Source organism: Pongo pygmaeus, chromosome 3 (genome assembly GCF_028885625.2).
Source record: "Pongo pygmaeus isolate AG05252 chromosome 3, NHGRI_mPonPyg2-v2.0_pri, whole genome shotgun sequence".
Classification (NCBI taxonomy): domain Eukaryota; kingdom Metazoa; phylum Chordata; class Mammalia; order Primates; family Hominidae; genus Pongo; species Pongo pygmaeus.
In genome coordinates this window covers 83,679,849-83,700,939 of record NC_072376.2, presented here as the reverse complement: position 1 = coordinate 83,700,939, position 21,091 = coordinate 83,679,849, and the positions used below count along the sequence as shown (strand labels likewise).

General features: G+C 36.9%; 1 protein-coding gene across 3 annotated transcripts in view; it reads right to left on the bottom strand.

The window, feature by feature from the left end:
- Positions 1 to 21,091, bottom strand: part of SLC4A4 (solute carrier family 4 member 4) — a 386,161-nt gene that overhangs the window by 20,278 nt on the left and 344,792 nt on the right. For 2 of the 3 annotated variants that reach the window (XM_054485495.2, XM_054485497.2), the window contains exons 17-20: positions 19,745 to 19,858; positions 17,533 to 17,694; positions 5,296 to 5,474; positions 4,103 to 4,175 (exon numbers count right to left, since the gene is read on the bottom strand). In XM_054485495.2, coding sequence (XP_054341470.1) covers positions 4,103 to 4,175; positions 5,296 to 5,474; positions 17,533 to 17,694; positions 19,745 to 19,858 — 528 coding nt within the window. The remainder of the gene's footprint in view (positions 1 to 4,102; positions 4,176 to 5,295; positions 5,475 to 17,532; positions 17,695 to 19,744; positions 19,859 to 21,091) is intronic. The other variant, XM_054485496.2, reaches the window with a different exon arrangement.

Genomic DNA, 21,091 nt, shown 5'->3' with positions numbered 1-21,091 from the left:
AGTCATTGAAGAAACTGGAATGAGGTATGATGTGGAGTTTGTGAAAATGCTGTATTTATCTGCACATGAAAGGATTGGAAGTTGGATCAAAGAAGCTGGAGAAGATCATCTCATGGAAAATGAAAGTGAATGAGTTCTTTGAGAGCAAGTACTATGTTTTGTTTTAAATGGTTGTAAACCCTGAGGGTTATGAGATTGGCTTTCATGTCAGAACTGCCTGAATTCACATTTTGACTCTATTATTTACGAACTTTGTAACCTGGTAAGTCATTAATAAATTTTCTTATCTGTAAAAGAGAGACAATTTTTTGTAGGTGTCATTCATTGAAGGACTAAATTTTAAAAATCTGTGCTGAGCCCTTAATCAAATGCCGAGATCAATAAATGGTAGCTACTACTATCATCATCATCACCATCACCATCATCTCTACCATTTTGCTTTATTTCCCTAGCACTGAACAAAGTGACATATTGTGGCATATTGTAGAAGCTCAACAAATATTTTCCAAATACAAATTAAATGCTATCCTGATTTTAGAACACTAAACAAATCTTAAAGATAAATTTGACTACTCCTAATTAACTTGAATTAAACTGTTTCAAGCAAAGGCAACAAAAGTAGCAGTGAACTTCACTTGATTTTTATTTCTTCAGACTTGCCAGAAAAATGGTAAAAGTAAGCTCAAGGAAGTGCCTTTCATCTTTTTGATGCTCTTTAGCCTCCTCTAGTTTCCCCATACAGAATACTCACTTACCAGGCAGTATTTCTGCTGCAGAAACACAGAACTAAGCCGTTTAACCACCCAGGGACGCCAGTTATTCTTGCTTCCCAACAGTTCAGTACCGAATCAGTGGTTAGATTCAGTGCTTTGAGGCATGTATGACTGTTGCTGGCTAGGGTCAAGGGGTATCCTCGTGAACTTAAAACTGTAATTCCTTACATTCTTCTACATAAAAGACAGACCTCAGCAAAGAGATCAAAATAAAAATGAAAAACTTCATTTTCAAAGTAAGCTTGCATAAATAGGCAGGAGAAACAACTTCCTACACTGCTTAATGCATGAAAGAAAATTACTAGGATCATCTGAGACCATTAAACTTGTGAGGGATATATGGAGTTTGCAGAAATGGTGTTGAGCCATTTCATTTTAAAAAGTAAAAGTAACACATTTCTCTTTTCCCATTCATTTGATCTGCCCTTTCAAAGACAGACTCTTAAGTAAAATGATTCTCTTAAGTTGTCCTCTGGTTCTCTAAAAAAACACATAGTCACAAAGGGGAGGAAAAAAGGTTTCCTACTCCAACATAACCCCTGACACCACTTTCTTTGTGAATTCTAAGGTTAATTGTTAATCTTGACTCTTACTTAGTCATAACTTAGGTTTTAGTTAAACTGTACCCTCAATATCTGCTTCTTCCTGTATTGACTTTTCAAATGAGCTAACAAGGGATTTGTGATAAACGCACTTAACTTACCAAACCTCAATGGTACATGATCTGAAAGTAGCTGACTTTATCAGGAGTTGTGATTCCCGAAGTAAAGAATATCCTAACTTACCGAAGAATCACAACTGCGAATCCTTGACTATTTTATTCTTATTGTTTTTAAATATAGGTTGTGTACAGTATGCTATAAACTATTTTGCCAAAACAATTCCATTTCCCACATTTTGGGGAAAACCTTAACAAAAACGTTTGCTGGACTGCATTTTTCATTTATTCTTACAATGACTCTTTGGGGTAACTCAAAATTGCCAGGTGGAAATAGCCACAATCATGGACACTAGCAGCTGAATGAGGATGAGCCCAGGTATGGATCAATTAAGGAAGGTCAAAGGAAAAGAAAGCTCATGCTCACTGATCTCTTACAGCTCTCTGCCTTCTTTCTCTGCATTCTAATCTGTTTCTGTAAATACTAAGGCACTTTGCCTATCAGGGGTGAAAAGAATCATTGTAAAGAACAAAAGAAATTTCAGCTTTAACTCCTCTGCAGCCATATTTGGGTGCAGGGTGAGAAAATAGTTAGGAAGAGGCGTTGTTGAAAATGTAAGTCTTGCATCTCTCCTAAAAATAGTAATTATACAGTATCTGTTCTCTGTGTCCCCTTGGAATCATCCATGATTACTCAACTGTCAGATTCTCTAGGAATAAAGCCAATTTGCTGTAACATATACACACAAAAGGAACTTTTAAACACATCTGACTTTTTTGAATTAGGATTTTATACTGTATTAATGAAAAGAAATAATATAAAAATAAAAGAAAAATGGGGGAGGTGATGAGTAAATTAGAACTGATGAAAAGATTCTGCCCATTTATCCCTCACTAGTGACTGAGCACAAAGAGAGCTCATAAAAGAAACTCTGCACCTACTTGAAGTGAGCCCACCTTCAAGGAACCCACAGGGAAAATTCATTTCCAGAAGAGCTTCTCACAACATGGGCTCATAATTGCCTGCAATGAACTCTCTAAAAATGATCTCACTAGATGAGGTTCCATTGCCTAAAAGGTAACGCTGTCATTAGGCTTTCCACCAGCTGATGCGCTGATGCCTATAGGATAATGGAACAACATAAAGCATTTGGCAGCAGATTCGATGCTGTGAAAGTCACCACATCTTCACACTTATCCCATAACTTGCTTTGCACTGGCAAAGGTGACAAAAGGTTTCCCTCTGTCCCTGCAGAACTTAAGCTCTGTACTCTTTTAAGGCCCTCTGTACATAGTCAAAAACAACTTTTCTGAGGTTATTTTTAATCTTAATGTCTTGTCTAAGATGAGATACATATTTCCTCATGAATCCAGTCAGAAATTAATTAAACCAGTTCATTGACATTGTGGAAACCAAGGAAAAAAGATGAATAACTACATATTTTAACTGTTTAACAAGTATTTTGTGCATACTGTATACATCAGTCTAAATACCCTGAAGGCAATCTTAGTCTTATTTACAGGTCAAAGATACTACAGTTCCACTTTCCTCAACTTCATCTGATTGGCAACTGACATAAAATTTGCTAACTTTAGAGGACCAGAGGGCTTTTGCTTTTCACTATTTGTACTTCTATATTGTTTGAATTCTTCAGAAGATTGTACTGCCCCATTACTTATGTAATTAAATGAGCATTTTAAAAGCCTTTAAAATTAAAATGTTTAAAAATAAAAATTTTAAGAGAAAATTTGGAAGGATATCGTTAACAGTGGTTGTTTATAGCTGTTAGGTCCATGGGTGAATTGCATGCTTTGTACTGTGGTATAAAGCATAAGATACAAACTATCAATAATTTGCAAGCATGTTTATATGATTGAAAAAAATAAAATGTTTGCATCATAAAAGAAAATTGGAAGCTTCATGAAGAGGTATGCACTAACTTTCTTTAGTTTTTAGTTTTAGTTTACTTCTCAATAGGTTGTCACATACAGTTTGCATTTATCTATCTAGGCAGATATCCAACCCATCAATAAACCTATATATTGACCCCTAATTTTCTAAACAACCAATATCATATAATTTTTCTTCTTCAAAAGTTCATTTCTAAAGCTTTCTAATTATGAGTCAGTAATTTTACTCTAATTTACCTTTGTGAATTATAAGGCCATCTGATTCAAATAAAATAGAAACAAAGTAATAATTAAGAATAGTCGAAAAATTTCAAAATGGTTATCCTGCATCACTCATGTTATTTAGGAGTCTAATGAGGGAAGAGGGACAAGATTTGGATACAAGCAAATGGAAGGTGATAGAAGAAAGAATGTATAGAAGACAAGGAGAATTAAAAACGTGTGTGTGGAGGAGGGGGAGAAGATCAGTCTGATTCAATTGCATGAAACTACTGTTTTCACAGATCAGAAAGTTTGGATATTGTTAATATAGTTCAATCAAATAACTGCAAAACTAAGGATAAGGGAGGGGATGAAAGAGCGAGAAGGAAATCAAGACAAAAGCTATTTAAAGCCCTCTTTCTACTTGACCCCTGCTTCAGTGTGTTACAGAACTGATGAGAATCTTGTAAATATCTCATGAGGAATTTCACTCTTCACATGTCCAATTATATGTCAGTGTTCTGAGAAGAAGGAAGAGGTGAATGTTTCACATATTTACCTTCAAGATGGGAGCCATAAAGACTGACAGACCAGTCAGAATAAACACAAGGGTTCCAGTGACTCTTTGTTCCCTGAAACCAAATCAAAAGATTACCAATCTACCTCTTGTCTTCATAAACATGCTCTTGTCTTTTCACCTTCAAAAAAACTACACATTGACAAAATCAATGTTTGGCTAAAACAACAAAGTGTTGATATCATGTAATTAATACCTCAAGGATAGTGTATAAACTCAACGTAACTATAAAAAATCTCTTAAAGTGATTGCAATATGTGATTTGAATTCACGAAGAAAGAAGTAATCCTGCTAAACCTTTTGCTCTCTTTAGAATCAAGAAAGAAAAATCACTTGCTCTTGGTCCATCAATTACTGGACTCTTTGAAGACCTTATTTTTTTAAAGCAATTTATCCTCTTGTGTAATTACCCTTACACCTTCTTTCATAGGAGACAGATATTACATTGTCCCATATTCTAATTAACAAACAGCTCAAGGAAATTTCATTAGCACAATAAATCACATCAGTCTAATTTCCAAATCTACAACAACAAAAGTACTTTTCAACAAATATAATTCCCATCCTACACCCCCTCCCCCACCCCTCAAAAAGAATCACCCACTGTTTTAGCGTGGGAAACGATGGCTCTGTCATGTGAGCTCTCTACTCAAGCACTTATGAGCAGAGTTTGCTGTAAAAAGTGCTCAACAGAGTATAAAAACCTTCTACTCCTGCCCTTCACAGCTACCCAAATTGAACGTCTGGAGGTTAAAGTTTCTCAGTGTTTATGGGGACAGAAAATGAATTGGAAAATAAGAATACCTTTCCCTTTACAGAATCTTAAAAGTCATAAGCAGACTCAAGAGTTTTAGGGCCTTCACATATGACTGTGATACAGTAAACACTGCAGCACCAAAATCACCTGCATGTTGAAAAAAAGTAATCTGGTTGTAGTTTTATGTTGCAACATTTAGCCTTTTGGAAATCCATGAAAATGATATATCATAAGGAGTAAACTAAAAAAATCACTGAAACCTCTGATGAAAATTTAGTCCTTTCTGGAACAAAAAATATAGGAATAAATTAATCATCACAAGCCCTGTCTCCTCCAAATCTGCCCATATCCTTATGATTGCCACATAGATGTGTGCACAGTGTGTTTTCGGGAGCCATCTTCCTCTGAGTTAACACACCTCACTCCTAGAAACTTTGGTTGTTCTCCAGGTGCAGAAGTCTCTGTCTCCATCTTCAAACTGTCGATGTGAGCAATGGAGATGACCGTAGCAGCTACATACCACGGAAGAGCCATGAGGGAGCATATAACCATGAGGATGGCCACCCAAAAGAGATCCAAGTGATACCCTGCTCCTTTCTGTAGAAAGAGATAACAAAACCATGTGAAGAAAAGACTCATATTCGCTATCTAGTCATATTTCCAGAGGGGAATTAAGACGACCAAAGGAAACTGACTCACTTTGCTTGGTAAGTTAAACTCCTTGAAAGAGGGGACTTTATCTTCTTTGTATTATTCCCCCTAGCAATTAAACATACAGCTGCATCTTATAGCTGCTATGGTAGAGACCTTTTCTACTATAGTGTTGAATAACTATTTAAGACTTAAGTCAAAGATACACTTATTATTTGTTTATTCCTAACCCATCTGTATATAATTTTCTGATCAGAACAATGGAGATATATATGACCACTCCATAGAGGAATTAAGACCATTCAATGAAGTAACACAGGCAAAGCATCTTGTAGCAATTTAAACTGTAGTTGTTAATGTCATAGGTGCTTAATAAATGGTGATAGCGGCAGTAGTGGTACTGGTTGTTGTTGTTAAGATAAACGTAATAAGCACCTTGAAAGCAGGCACCCTGCCTTCTCTACTGGACGGCGCTGAGTAGTATGCTGTTCATCTAGACAGTACTCAACTTATGTAAGGATCCGAAAGCAAGATTGAGAAGGTATGTAGGCCATTTCTCGGCTTTCATAATATGTGAAAGTAAATGTTTAACAATCTATTATATATCACCATTAAGGTAATAAACACTCCCTTAATCAGAATAGGCCGATTTCAAACATTGCCCAATGGTCACAATAACATTTACTGACTGGAAGAGCAGACAATGTAACAAAAGGTCTAGCTTTTTTACTCATTAAATAAATATTGTTAAATGTGTCCATGATGTTATTCTATGGTTCTATTTCTTTGCTCTATTTATGAAGAAATCAAATACTTGATACCCCTATGGAGCCTGAGAAAATAAAGCAGTCCATTTTCACAGCAGGGAAGCAGCAGTGCCAAGAGCCAGAGTATGACCAATCCAAGGAATAAAGAGGTTGGTTTTAAAAAATGAGGATGTGATTTACACTAGGAACCTGGTGACTGTTATCATTCAGATCTTGTTACAGTTCGTCACAACACTGCTCTCCTCTCACTGAAATGCCAAGATTTCACCCCTGGCTCGCACACATGGATCTAATCATGTTCCGAGAACTCATCACAGGCAAGGGAGCTGGTACAAGAAAGAAAAGCATGTATTCACCTAGTCCAGGCTTGGCTAAGAACAAAAATCTACTTGAGATTATGAATAGATATAGGTTAATATATATTCATAAAACCAGTTCTTTTCAGGAAGGCATAATAGTTTGAATTGAGAGTGGTGTAAGGCAGAGGAAAGGAGGGCAGAGGTGGGATGAGCTGAAATCAATTTGTTCAATAATGACTAGTGAGGTGAATACCACGATATATCTGAGATTTCAGTCATTCATTCTTTCAATGAATATTGACTGCCAACTTAGTAGCATGCTGGTGACACATCTGTGAATAAAACAGACAAAAAAAATCTTGCCCTCATGGAGTCTCCATTCTACTGAGGGAGATAACAATGAATACCATAAATAAATAAAATATGCAGCTTCTCACCTAGTAATAAGTACTACGGAGAACTATCAGAACCTAGGCTTGTAGAATGAGTATAACGGGAAACCACTGGAGGGTTTGAAATGGAGGAGGGTCATGGTTTGCTTATGTTCTAAACACACTGGCTGCTGTGTTAGGCGAATAGGTAAAGGATAGTAAGACTACATAACCATTGGAAGAAATTGTGATGATTAGAACCAGAGTGGTGGCAGTGAAGATGGTAAGAAGCGGTTGGGTTCTGGCTATACCTTAAGGTGGAGCCTACAGAATTTTCTCCCTCTTCCCTGTTTGTGTGTCTAAGACCTCACTATGGGTCATTCATGATCTGGCCTCTGTTCACGTCTGCAGCCTCATCTTTCATCTCTCTCCTGCTTGGATCCTGTGCCACCACCACTTTCAACCACCTGCAAAATGCCTCATATGTATTTCTTTCACTGATGCCTTTTGTGTCTTTGCCAACATAGCCTCTTCTACCCGGAATAACCTCTACTCTTCCTTTGTTCTTTCTCTCACTCAGTCCTATTTATCCTTAAGACTTAAATTAACCCTCACCTTTTCTGGTAGGTTTTCCTTCCTCAACCTAGGTGAGATAAGTAAGTCAAGTTAGGTTAGTTCTCCTCCTTTATGTTTCCCTGTTTTGCATCTTATGACTTCCTCTATCACAACACTCATCACACTAATTCTGAAATTATGTATGTATTCATCTGTCTTTGACATTAGACTGTAAGTAATATGAGGACCTGGACTGTATCTTTTTTTCTCTGTATTCTGAATACCTTAGCAGAGTGCATGATGCACAGCTGATTCTCAATAAATGTTTATTTTTAGAAAAGGACAAATAGCATGCATATACTCCCCTTACTGGCAATTATAAACTCTTGTTTAGCCATGAAAAAAAAGTAACACTTTATTGTTAATTCGCAGACATGAGAAACATTTGTGGGGAGGGAAAAAAGGAGAAAAACAGTAGAGACATCACAGAATTTTTATGCCCTCTTTAGACTAAATCACTGAAGTCCATATTAGAAGTACCAGCAGGGTAATAATGAGCAGAATCCACAAATCTTGTTACCAAAAAACCTGTAGTAACCTAAAGATGTGGACACTAGCCAGATGAATGGGTCAAAAGAATAGCTTATGTAAAAAAAAGTCACTCATGTTACCCTGAGTCATTTCGATGCTTTCTGGATCTATTTCCACTAAAACAAGTTTGAGTTACATATGTCCAAGACTAGCAAAAAGGGCCCATATGAAAGAGGGTGAAATGAAGATTTTAAATGATGGACTATAAAGGTAACTATATATAACCATCAGAATAAACAAAGTTTCCGGGATAAAATAATTATAGATAGATAAGTACTCTGTTCCCCTTGACATCACTGCTTTCAAAAAGTCTTCCTTCTCCTCAACCACACTGGACTTCTTTTTGTTCTTAAGGGGAAGGGAAAATCACCAATGTGACCTGACGCCCTACCTGGTCTGCCTCTACCTCCTTTCCAGCCTCAACTCTCTCATTGCAGCCACACAGGATTATTTCAATCACTTGTTCTCACCAGGTACCTCCTTTTGTAAGGCCTATGCATACACAGTGATTTCTTTGGGTGTCCAAAATAGTCTTCCCACCCAGCCTCATTTAGCTAATTCTTGCTAACATTTTAGGTCTCAAGATAAGTGCCATCACATTAGGGAACGCCCTCTCAACATACCATCTCCTTCTCCTTCACAACATCAGCCACATTTGCGGTGTCACATTCTGCATAATTATGTGAATTGTGCCTCTCTCTCTCATAGTTCCATGAGGACAGGAACCATGTATGTTTTTGTTCACCACCAAACTAGCACTTGGCACAGTGCGTACCACAGAATGGATACTCTAGATAAATGTTTGATGGATAAATGAATAAACGCTAATTCACTTATTCAATGGCACTCTGCTAGACCCTAGAGGTAAAGTTATAAATAATACACAGTCCTTCCCTCCAGTGGTTTACTGTAATGGTAGAGCTGGTCAAAACAACAGGTGTTTATAAAACTACAGTGTTAAAGGCCTACAGTAGGGGTGAATTCAGGGTGCCAAGAAAGCATCCGGGAGGGGTACCCAACTTAGCACAAAGTCAGGGATGGTTTGCATGGGGGGTAGTATTTAGGTTGAGTTCTAAAATATGAACCATAACCAGCTCAGAGATAAGAAGTACATGAAAAACTATGTAAAGCAAGTTGCCATTCTGAGAAAATGAAATAGATTTGGTGCACAGGAGAAGATGGGGGAGGTAGAAAATTAGGCTAAAGAAGTTAAGAACTTTTATGTTTTGCTAAAGGCTTTGGAATTTTTTATCACAAGAGCAATAGGAAGTCACTGAAGGGTTTTAGGCAGGCAAGTGATATAATCAGATTTCTATTTAGAAGGATGGCTCTGTTGGGACTATAAACGGTATATTGGGAGTGGTCAAGATTACAGGCAGAGGACAGACACGACAACACTGTTATAATCCAGGTTTGAGAAGATGCAGTTTAAACTAAAGGAACAACACTGGGGAGAGTTTATGGAGAACGAGGTCAAAGAGAAAAAAACGATAAATTTATTTTGCCAAATTTCAACATGCAAGGCTTACCATGTCTAGTACAGTGTCCGACATACATTAAACTCTGGAGACACATTTGTTGAACAGAATGGTAAAAGCTATGCTTCAAATTCATGTTGCCCCAAACTATTGCCATGAGACCCAAGAATGCAAATGGTTATGTCAGAGAAGTTGTTTCTGCAAAACCACCTATATATGTATAAAAACAAGCCACTTCTAAGATGTCCCTTTGAGTTAAAAGTATCTGAATGGCTAGATTTGAATGGAATAAAAATAATATTCAAATACTGGTCCTTTTTATATAAAGAATACTGCAAGAAATATGGAAAACAGTATTTTTCAAAAATAACATATGAAACTTTTTATCTGTTCTGTACTCCTCCTCCCCACTGCCATTACCTTTTTCAGATTCTCATCCTTTCTCTCCTGGATTATGCAGCAGCCTCTTCCCACCCACCTTCCCCTTCCACTCAGCTCCCCCCACCCACCTCCACTCTTGTACCTCCCCCGTCCATCCTCACTGCTGCCAGACTGAGTGTTTCAAATGCAATTCTGACCCCATCAAGCCCAAGCTGGATATCGCTGAATAGGGGAGGCCACAGGCAGCTGAGAAGACCAAGCAATACAAAGCCTCCCTTTCCATGCTCCTGCATCTAAAACTCTGAGGAGGCCCTCAAGGATTCCAGAAACTCTACCAATCCCTAAATGTGCCTTGCATATTCTGTGCTCCTGCACTTTCCTATGTGCCACTCTTTGAATTGGGATTCTGCTTCTACTCCTTGACATTTGCTTAAAGCCATTCTCTCCTTTCAGTGCTCCATGCAAATTCCCCTTCTTCCTTCACACCATCCAGCAACCAACCCTCAGCCCTCAATGCTGCTCTCACCACAAACGTCCCTGTTTTTCTCTTGTCCCTGACAACCCACTCTCCTCACGAACGAATCTTTTTTAAAAATCGAAATCATTATATGCCACTTCCCTGTTTAAAGTGATTCCTGTTTCACTTAGAATGAAAAACTAAACACTGCAAAATTATCTTTAAGTTTCTACATCAGAGCCTCCTCCCAGAACTATTTTGCTCTCTTCTCCACTCCCAAGGGACATTTGGCAATGCCTGAAGACATTTTTCGTTGTCACAGCTGGAGGGTGTAAATGCCTCTACTGGCGAGAGACTAGAAATGCTGATAAACAGCCTACAATGCACAGGAAAGCTACCATCAACAAAAAAATTTCCAACTGTCAATAATACTGAAGTTCAGAAACTTTGTTCCATGTGACCTGGCCCCATTAACTTTGACCTCATCTCAGTGAATTAATTCCCCAAGTCTCAGTCACACTGGCCTACTATATGTTTCTCCATACACCAAGCTCCTTCCCACCCTGGGCCTTTTGCATTTGCTCGTATCTTTGGATAGGAAATGATTCTTTAATAAGTATCCATTGAACACCTATCCTGTACTAGTAGGCTCTGTGTTAGATAAAACAACAAATAAGACAGAATACTTGCCCTCTAAGAGTTTACAGATTATTAATTGAGGGCAGACATGAAAACAAATAATTTAATGTACATGCAAGGTACAAGGCACAAAGAAAGGCATGGTCAATTCCAACCTTGGTGTTGTAATAGACAGGTGGTGAATAGGGAAAATCCATTAAACTCCTTCAGGGCACAGATGGCAATGTAGAACAATTTTTATCTTCAACATCTAACAAAAGTGTTCCATACATAGCAAGCACTCAATAAATGCTCAAAAGGTTAAATATGCCCTTTAAAGTTTAAAAGACTTCTTGTTTCCATGAATACAAACCAAACGGTTGTTCTATTTTCTGAAACTGTGAGATTATTTTAAGTACAAGGAGAGAAAGTGAAACTTTATTTCCTTTTGAAATTGTAGTACAATACAGAGTACAAATCATTTAGGAATAAATCCACAGAAATCAAAATCTATGAAAGAAAAAGACTAGCCTAGCGGCCTAAAGGTTACATGTGGTACCTAGTTGATAACAAAGGAGAGGTGAGGAGCAGTAAACACTAGGACATGCAGGGACACAGAATAGACGTTCATGCTAGGGGCCCACAAAGATCCAGACAATATGCTCATTTATGAGGACACTAAGAGCCATGACATGGTACCTCCCACCAAGGGGCTCAGAATTGAAGAAGGGGACACAGACTTGTACACAAATTATAATGCACTCTGAATAGAGATTCAAAGAGGTTTGGAAACGATAATGAAGTGTTTAACTATGTCTACAGTAAATTCACAAAAACTCCCTGCAGTGATGACATCTAAACAGGGCTTTGACCAATATAAGCACACACTTTGAGAGGTGGAGAGTTTATATGTTTTGCAGTTATCAACCATTTCACACAGTGTAACACAACTGAGAGCCATGTGGGCCAAACAGAATAAAATTCACCAACATGTATTTATTGAGTCTACCATATGAAACTGGTGGGCCAAATGAGAGCTGAAAAGAGGAATAAAACACGGTCCTGACCTTGAAAACATTTTGGCCAAGAAAAGGGATAAAGTAATTAAACAAAACAGATACTGTAAAAGAAATATGTGATCTGTGCCACAGAGTAATACAAATATACTAAGAGCAAAAACAAGAGAAATATAAATTACATTAAAGGTGAAAGCTACACTGAGAAGTTTTTGTATGTGAATTATCTTAAAGGATGGAGAGGATTTTGAAAAATAGCAATCATTAGGAAGTAAGGAGAAGAGGTTTCTGGCTGGAGTACCTAGCAGAAGAAACTGTCACGCTTAAGGAAAACTCAACTGTTCATTTGACTAGAGCACTGGCTAGCATTTGAAGAAAGCCATTTTAAACTTAGGTCGTGGTCCTCTGGCAAAGAGTCTTAAAACCCAGGCTAGGGAAAATGGAAGTTTTTTGAGAGGTAAAGATTTAAAGGGGCCAAAGTGTGAAAGTTTAAAAACACAGGACTGACATACAAGAATAGCACTTTTAAGAAAAATGAAGGCTTTTGGAATGAAGCAAGGAAGATTGGTTATTACGCTAACCCTTTAGAAGAATCTAGGCATAAAATAAAAGGACTGAGTCTATAGGGTTATGAGAGAAGAAATAAAAAGGAAAAATGAAAGTAGGGCAAAAATAGGAATTTGGGAGTTATCAAAAAAGAACACCCTCAAATTAAGGGTTTAACCATAAAAGATATCAGAGCAAATTGGTTGCCACAATCACCTCATATCTATTTCTAGATATCTATCCTAAATTATTTCTCCCTCCTACCCCCAATCTATAACACTCTCGAAATCACTTTCCTTGTGAGAAGTATCTCTGGCTTTGCAGTCTGAAGCTCAGACTCCATTCCTGCTTCTGCCAATGACTCAGGGAATGACCTTAAAGGAATCATGACCTTGCTGACCCTGGCTTGCTTTTGAGCACTCTGCAGGGCTAATGCAGGGCATAAACAACCAAAATAATGGTCAAAGAAAGCCAAGTGTCTTGGCGTTCCTACATCAATACTGAGCTGTTCAGCAGAGTGGAAAGGTGGATCCCCTCCCAAGCAGAACAGACAGCCAGAGCCACTTGACCGGAAGCCAAAGCAAATGCCACCCAAAAACATGCTGTTTTTAATACCACAATGCTTCTGTCTCTCCCAGTTTCACCTTTCTCTTTTGAATCAATTTCATAGCAGTTAAGGCCCTTTACAATTTTAGACAGAATCTCCAGTGTTCACATTCCACAGCTCTCCTTTCCTAACAAAATATGAACAAAACAATTTTCAGAGTGAAAAGCCTTTGATTCATGATGAAATGTTCACTGGTATCATTAGATTTGTGACAAAAGACTGACACCTATTCCATAACTCCCATTATTCAAAAGAATGATTTCAAGTGGCAATTCTGAAGGTGATGAAAACTTATTTTTTATATATTCAACTCTTATTTTAAGAGGCAAACCCTAATAAACCTTGATTTTCTAATGTTTTCTACTGAGAATGAGAAAAAATGTCTGTATTTTATCATTCCTAAACTTCCAAAATTCTAAATTCTGAATTTTATCAATAAGAAAACATAATGAGTAAAAATTAGTAGGAGATTTATTTACCTCCAAAGATACAGAGTAAATCTAGCCAACCATAGATCATAATTAAGAACTTGTTTACAAATTTTTTCAGAATAAAAATATATTAGTCAACAACCATTTCTAGCCTTTGGTAAACTAAACCAACATCAAAAACCCTCTCAATACAGAACATCTGAAAATGCTCAAAAAGACACAGAAAATATATTTTAGAAACTATGGCTCATCCACTAGAAAGAGGAACAATTGGATACAAAAAACAACAGCCATGCGAAGAAGCAAATCCTTGGAATCAGTAAGCCCTGGAGCCTGGGACTGCCCTGAGAGAGACCGTGCCAATCCTTGGAGGCTTATGGCCTGAATTAGAATGACCATCTGAACTCTTGGGACAGAGACCAATTCTCGGGCTCTGTGGGAGACGGCATAGATGGGAGATACCACCCAAAATAAAACTAGTACACTCTAAACATGGCATACTCAGTTGGCCAATCAAAAAAAAAAATACCCCACAGAGAAAGATAGTGAGAACACATGCCTCTCTCAGCCTTGCCATTGGGTATAATGCCAAAAGAAGGGAAAAGAAAGAATCTCCGAGGATAGGGATATTCCTAACCACAACTCTACAATTGGGTCTAGAGCTGGAATTCACATTATCTCTGTGGCCTCGAAATTCCTAAGCCAGACTTGTAGTTTAAAGTTATCTGGCCTTTTATAAATTAGTCTTGGGCTTCTCTCTCTCTCTCTCTCTTTCTATATATATATATACACGCACAGATATATGTATAATATATACACACAAATATGTATATATACACACATATGTAAAATATATACACACATGTATAATATATACACACATATATGTATATATACACATATATGTATATATACATATATGTATAATATATACACATATATACATATATGTATAATATATACACACATATATGTATATATGTATACATACACATATATGTATACATATTTGTATTATATATTAACTCATTAACTTTTCATAACCACCATATGAGGGAAGTGTGAAAATGCATTAGAGTCTGTTACCCAGAAGGAGAGGATATTACTAAGAATAGAGTTCAGCACAGTAGGTATAGCAGGAAAAATATTCAGAAAATATAAAGAATGGCTGACTATAGAAACCCATTGAGCAGAGGAATGAGAGAGATGAGGAAGATTCTGATAAACTATCCAAGTAGGGAGAACTTAAAAAGCTGTAGTTCATGGTAAGAAAGGATATGTATATATATATATGTATACGTATATGTATATGTATATGCATATGTATATACATGTGTGTGTATACATTATACATGTGTGTATATATTATACATATATGTGTGTATATATACACATACACGCATACACACAGATAGATATACAATATCAAAACTATATCTCCTCAAGCTTCTAGATCCAATGGCCAATTTAAAGGAAGCACAGAAGACAAAAGAATATGCTTAAATGGGCCAGGCATGGTGGCTCATGCCTGTAATCCCAGCACTTTGGGAGGCCAAGGTGGGCAGATCACGAGGTCAGGAGTTCAAGACCAGCCTGACCAACATGGCAAAAACCCGTCTCTACTAAAAATACAAAAATTAGCTGGCATGGTGGCACGCCCCTGTAATCCCAGCTACTCGGGAGGCTGAGGCAGGAGAATCACTTGAACCCGGGAGGCAGAAGTTGAAGTGAGCTGAGATCAAGCCACTGCACTCCAGCCTGGGTGACAGAGCAAGACTCTGTCTAAAAAAAAAAAAAAAAAAAATATATATATATATATATATATATATATATATGCTTAAATGATACCACGGGGAAGCAATCACCAAGATATAGACTATGGCAAATTTTTCAGTACAAATGTAGCAGATTTTATTTTCCAAAAACGGCTGGAAAACATCTCCTATCTTACACGGTTTTCTATAATACGACCTTGCCATTCCCCCCATTAAAAGGAGAATTCCCCCCTCACCCCCTTGAATGGAGGCTGCCCCTGTGACTGTTTTGACCCATTGACTATGGCAAAGTAAAGAAGTAAGGCTGTGCCAGTTGCAGATATAACCATTTGATGGCCTAGCATCTTCCACTTCTTAATTCTTAAGTTACCCGCCGTGTAACAAGTGCAAATAACCCAACATTACCAGAATGTGAGAAGCTCAATGATCTTAGAATTAAGAAAAGTATCACAGAGCAGTACGATATCTACTCATGGCAGGAGTGGGCACAGGGGGAAACTCATTTTAATGTAATTTTCCAACTGAATTCGCAACCTTTTCTTTCATCATAAGTGAAAACCACTTGGTTTCCTTTGGGAGCACTGATTTCTTGCAGAGATCTGTTCTTTAGTGACAGTCTAGTTTGTTTGTTTGTTTGTTTGTTTTGTTTGTTTTACTCCCCATGTTAGATGGGAGCATAACTCACTTGTTTTTGTGCTTCTATGAACTGCCTTGTATTGAAGCCCAGTTATTCTTCATTCTGCCCTTCCACATCACTAAATATGCTGACCTCCAGGACAGTTATATACTTTCACTTATTGTTTCAGCAACTTTCCCATGATGTTCTTCTCTACCATACTCTGTGCCACTTTCCAATCATATCAATATTGAGGCAGGTGATACTTTCAGTTCACCAGACTCACATTACTCTAACTTAACAAGTTTTGATGGACATCATTGTCAACATGCTTCAGGAGCTAGCCACATGCTTTGGACCAGTTCATCAATCTCAGCTTTCTCTCCTTCCAAACTCTCAAAATCTAACATCTCTTCTTTGACCAAAGCTTTTAATTTTCTTCTCCTGGTCTTATTATTATGGGATTTACTCCTTTCTTACCATGATCTACAGCTTTTTAAGTTCTCCATACTTGGATAGTTTTTCAGAATCTTCCTCATCTCTCTCATTCCTCTGCTCAATGGGTTTCTATAGTCAGCCAGTTCTTTATATTTCCTGAATATTTTTCCTGCTATACCTACTGTGCTGAACTCTATTCTTAGTAATATCCTCTCCTTCTGGGTAACAGACTCTAATGCATTTTCACACTTCCCTCATATGGTGGTTATGAAAAGTTAATGAGTTAATATATAATACAAAGTGCTTAGAAGATGGCCTGGCTCATAGTAGCCCTCCACTAAATAATAGCTCTTATTATTGTTACCATTCATATCTCACTTCTTCAAATGGTATTGTAAAAATTCATTGCAACTAAAAAAGTCACTAGAGCTGGAAAAACATTATATAAAGTAAGAGCATTTTAGGCAGCTCTCTTGAAAGATATCCCAGACCACTAAGGCATTTTCTTTAGACTCATAACAAAGTTAATAACTGATTTTTAAAATGTACAAAATAAAGCATTTTTCTCCCTTCTTTATGGTTAATAACATACTGACACAAGTATGTGAAGACAAAAAACAGGATGTACACCACCAGCTTACAACCATGAACTATCTGAATAATCTTTAAGAATAAACCTGAGTTGATTTAAGAGAAAGCAGATGCTCAGTATAAATTAATTAAACCTTTGATTGTCCTTGTCTTTATTGAGGATAGTTACTCCACTAAAATCAGATGTAGGATGACTGTGGCTAAGTAGTAAATTATGTTTGTATTCTCTTTGCTGGTGAAAGAAATATGATTTGAAATCTTTTTTTTTTCAGATTTAAATGAGCTCTCCCTAAAGTGTTATATTGAAGACATGTGCCAATACAAAGTGATCTCTGGTTCTGCGGACTCTTAAGGAACATTAGCTATAGTAACTCCCAACAAAGCTTCCTTGGTTTTTAATCAATTAGTGTTTTCAAGTACTAAAAAGAAAGTAGAAGGCAATGATAGACATTATTATGGACACTTACCTTGAGTTTGTGTTCTTTCCTGTTTACAATCACAGCTGTAATTTGTTGGTCCATGAAAATCAGTATAGTGACCAACAAAGCCGGGATAGCAGCGGCAAGGCACACCCACCAGGGGTTTTCTCCAAACGGTGGAACAAACCAACCTCGGTTTGGACTTGTTGGCTTGAAAAAGACAGATGATATTTTTCAGAAAATTATCAAGTTAATATATACTATTTGGTGAAAAAATCAATGGGAAGACATGCTTTTATATTTGGATAACCAACATATTGAGAAATATAAACAGTTATGAGCTAGAGAATGAAGATTATTCACCAAAACTCTCCCAAAGGATGTTATTTTTGAGGCAATTCTTTAAAGAAAGGAGAGAAAGAATATGGGCTGTTGGAAAAGAAGTGAATGGCATTTTGCGTATTTGGGATGATTTAAGATAAGGACTGAAAATGGAACAAACTGATTTAAGTTTAAAGAGCAGCCAGAAGAAAACTCCAAATGTAAAAAGATAAAAAGGTAGCAAGTAAAAAGTAAAAGGTAAAAAGTAAAAAGGTAGCAAGAAATTCAGTAAAAAGGTAGCAAGAAATTACCAAACCACCATGAATTTTGTTCATGGGTTTTAGCAATTATAATGAAGTTGTTTATACTATTGCCAATTTTTAACAGCTTCATAATATATATAAAAAGCCATAGCTGTTTTTATATAAGTGAACTAATGTAAAAATTCTGGTCTCTTATTTTACATATAAAATAATGATCTACAATAACTGGATAAATCTTAGGAAAATCACCAAAAAAACTGGAAAAAACTGTCATTTTTGCAGTTCTTAGTCTGTTTTCCATCAGTAGATCATGTATGTCTACTACAGGAAAAAAAAGGGGTTCCTACGCTTTTCCTTACTTTCAACAATGCAAATAAAAAACTAAAATAGAACACTGTGAATTATTTTCTCCATATTTGCTATCAAGAAAGTCTCACTTCTCTTCTGAGGATATTCCCATCATCTGTCTCATAATTCTGTCACTGAATCTAACCTCATTTTACTACAATTAGCAGATGTGAGCTTGTCAGGGAAAAAAATTTGTCTTACTCATCAATGCATTTCAAATTTCCAGCTTAGAGCCTGACTCAATATTCAATAAATATTAACTCAAATGAATTAATGGTTGAATGGATGAGAACTTATCTTTACTAATGAATATGTGATAGCAGAGACAATTCAAAAAATAATGTGTGTTATAACATATATATCCCTTCCTCATTAAGCAGTTATTAAACTAAAACTGCAACTAGCTTAATAATTCTTAGCAAATATATGACCTCAGTAGTGGAGGGAAGGAGGATTATTCTAGAAAATAGATAAAAGACTTGTAGTGAAAAATTAGCTAGGAATATATTCAGGAATGACTGGAATGTAAATTTTATCCATTACCTATGCATATCAATAGGTTCGTAAGTTAAGTAATTATTATATCTACTTTGTAATAATTACAATTCACCTTATATATACATGCATGTGGTAGGTAGTTTCATAGTATGAAAAGAGTATTAGACTAGACTTCTGGAGGCTTGGGTTCTAACTTCACATCTTGACATTACTAGTTCCATAATCTTAGGCATTTTACTTAGTTCTTTGAGCTTCAATCTTAACTTTATAAAATCAGGATGATGACCAAACTGGGTAATATAGTGAGACCTTGTCTCTACAAAACATAATAAAATTAGCTGGGGGTGGTGGCATGCGCCTATAGTACCAGCTACTTGGGAGGCTAATGTGGGAGGATTCTTTGAACCTGGGAGGCAAAGGTTGCAGTGAGCTGAGATTGCACCACCACACTCCAGCCTAGGCAACAGAGCAAGGCCCTGTCTCAAAAAAGAAAAAATCAGGAGGATGATAGCTACAATATGTATTTCCCAGAGTCATTATATAGATTAAGGTAATAAGGTATATAAAATATTTTGGATATTTATTCTAAAACTATAAGGCAGAGTTTATAATAGTATTATCAGTTGTTTTAAATAAAAACCCTGGTCTTGACATTTAATTGTAGTGAAGAAATTAAACTACATGTATATATGAGCCTAAGAGGGACTGATTTTGGAAAAAAAATATGGATAATTGTGCAAAACTAACTCAAAGAGACACACAATAAACTAGAATGGGGGAAAGAAAGAAAAAGAGTTCCAGGAATGACCAAAAGATAGACATTCACCTACCTTGAACTCACTTGGCACAATTAGTTTTGGAGTGTCCACGCCTACTAGGGCATCTATTACACAAAAGATGAGAATGGACAAGATAATGGCAAAATCACTGATCAGTTTTCTTGCCTGGAAAAATAAAAAAGAAACCAGGAACCATTTAGCACCAGATACATATATTTGTCTGTGTTTGAACTGAATGAAGAACTCTGTATTTGCTAATAGTTTACAGCAACAGCTTCATCAACCAATTGAAGGAGGTATCAGAGTGCAGAAAAATTATTTTTAAAATTGTTTTTGTATTAGTACATCACCCGGCTAGATAATGTAATGTAATCCCAAAGAACAGGTTGCGCTCTCTCTCGCTGTCTGTGTGTGTGTGTGTGTGTGTGTGTGTGTGTGTGTAGGCAGGGAGGGCAATCAAACAGAACATATCCCTGAGATACTGTATAAACTCATCCTGCTTGCAACATGAAGGTCACCTGCATAAGAATGAAAACTAAGTACATATTATAAAAATCTGCACAACAACATAGAAATTCTATGTGTTATTTGAGAGGCAGCACTGTGAGTACAGAGTAAGATAAATCTCATAAGACAGCCTGAAAACACCAAGAATCTAGCACGGGAGGGCTCAGAAGTTTCTGTCTCTTGGGTGAAGTAAACATCAAGACCTCAAAGTAATGTCAAGTGATGAAAGATGGAAATGTCACAGCTGCACTAGTTTTGTCAAATACAATATTTCTCAATCCAGGTTGGTGCTTAAAGTCTCACGTATGTGGGACATCTCTCCTCTACCACTTCTTGCATGTGACTGCCGTTATCTGATCTCTCCAAATTCCTCTGGTCAGGACAAGGTCTGGGCTTTAAGGAATACAGCACTAAACTATGACCATTCCCATGAAGTGGGTGAATAATGGCCATTTGCAAGTTGGTAAGGGGAGCATATACCATTTGTTTGCTTGAGATTTTTCTGTAGTCTCTAGTGGCACTAATGAGGACTAAGGGCATTACCAGAGCACAGATATCTGAGCTTCCCATACGGTGCATACACATGTTAGCATATAATTTAGTCATTCAACAAGAATTTACTCAGTTCCTAATACTTTTCTTGGTGCTAAGGATACCACAGTAAATAAAACCGATACAATTCATGTCCTCATGAAGCTCATAGCCAAGTTATATACAAGGAAGCCTGCTCCTAAATAAAACCAAGGTTGATTCAGAGGTTATGAAGTTATCTCAGGGTGAGCAGTCAGTTTCCGATGCTGCTGGATGAAGGAAGGGAGATCAGTGATGGGCTGAGTGGATGCACAGCTCTGAAGACAAAGGATTTCTTGAAAGAGAATAGTATTACTGCAG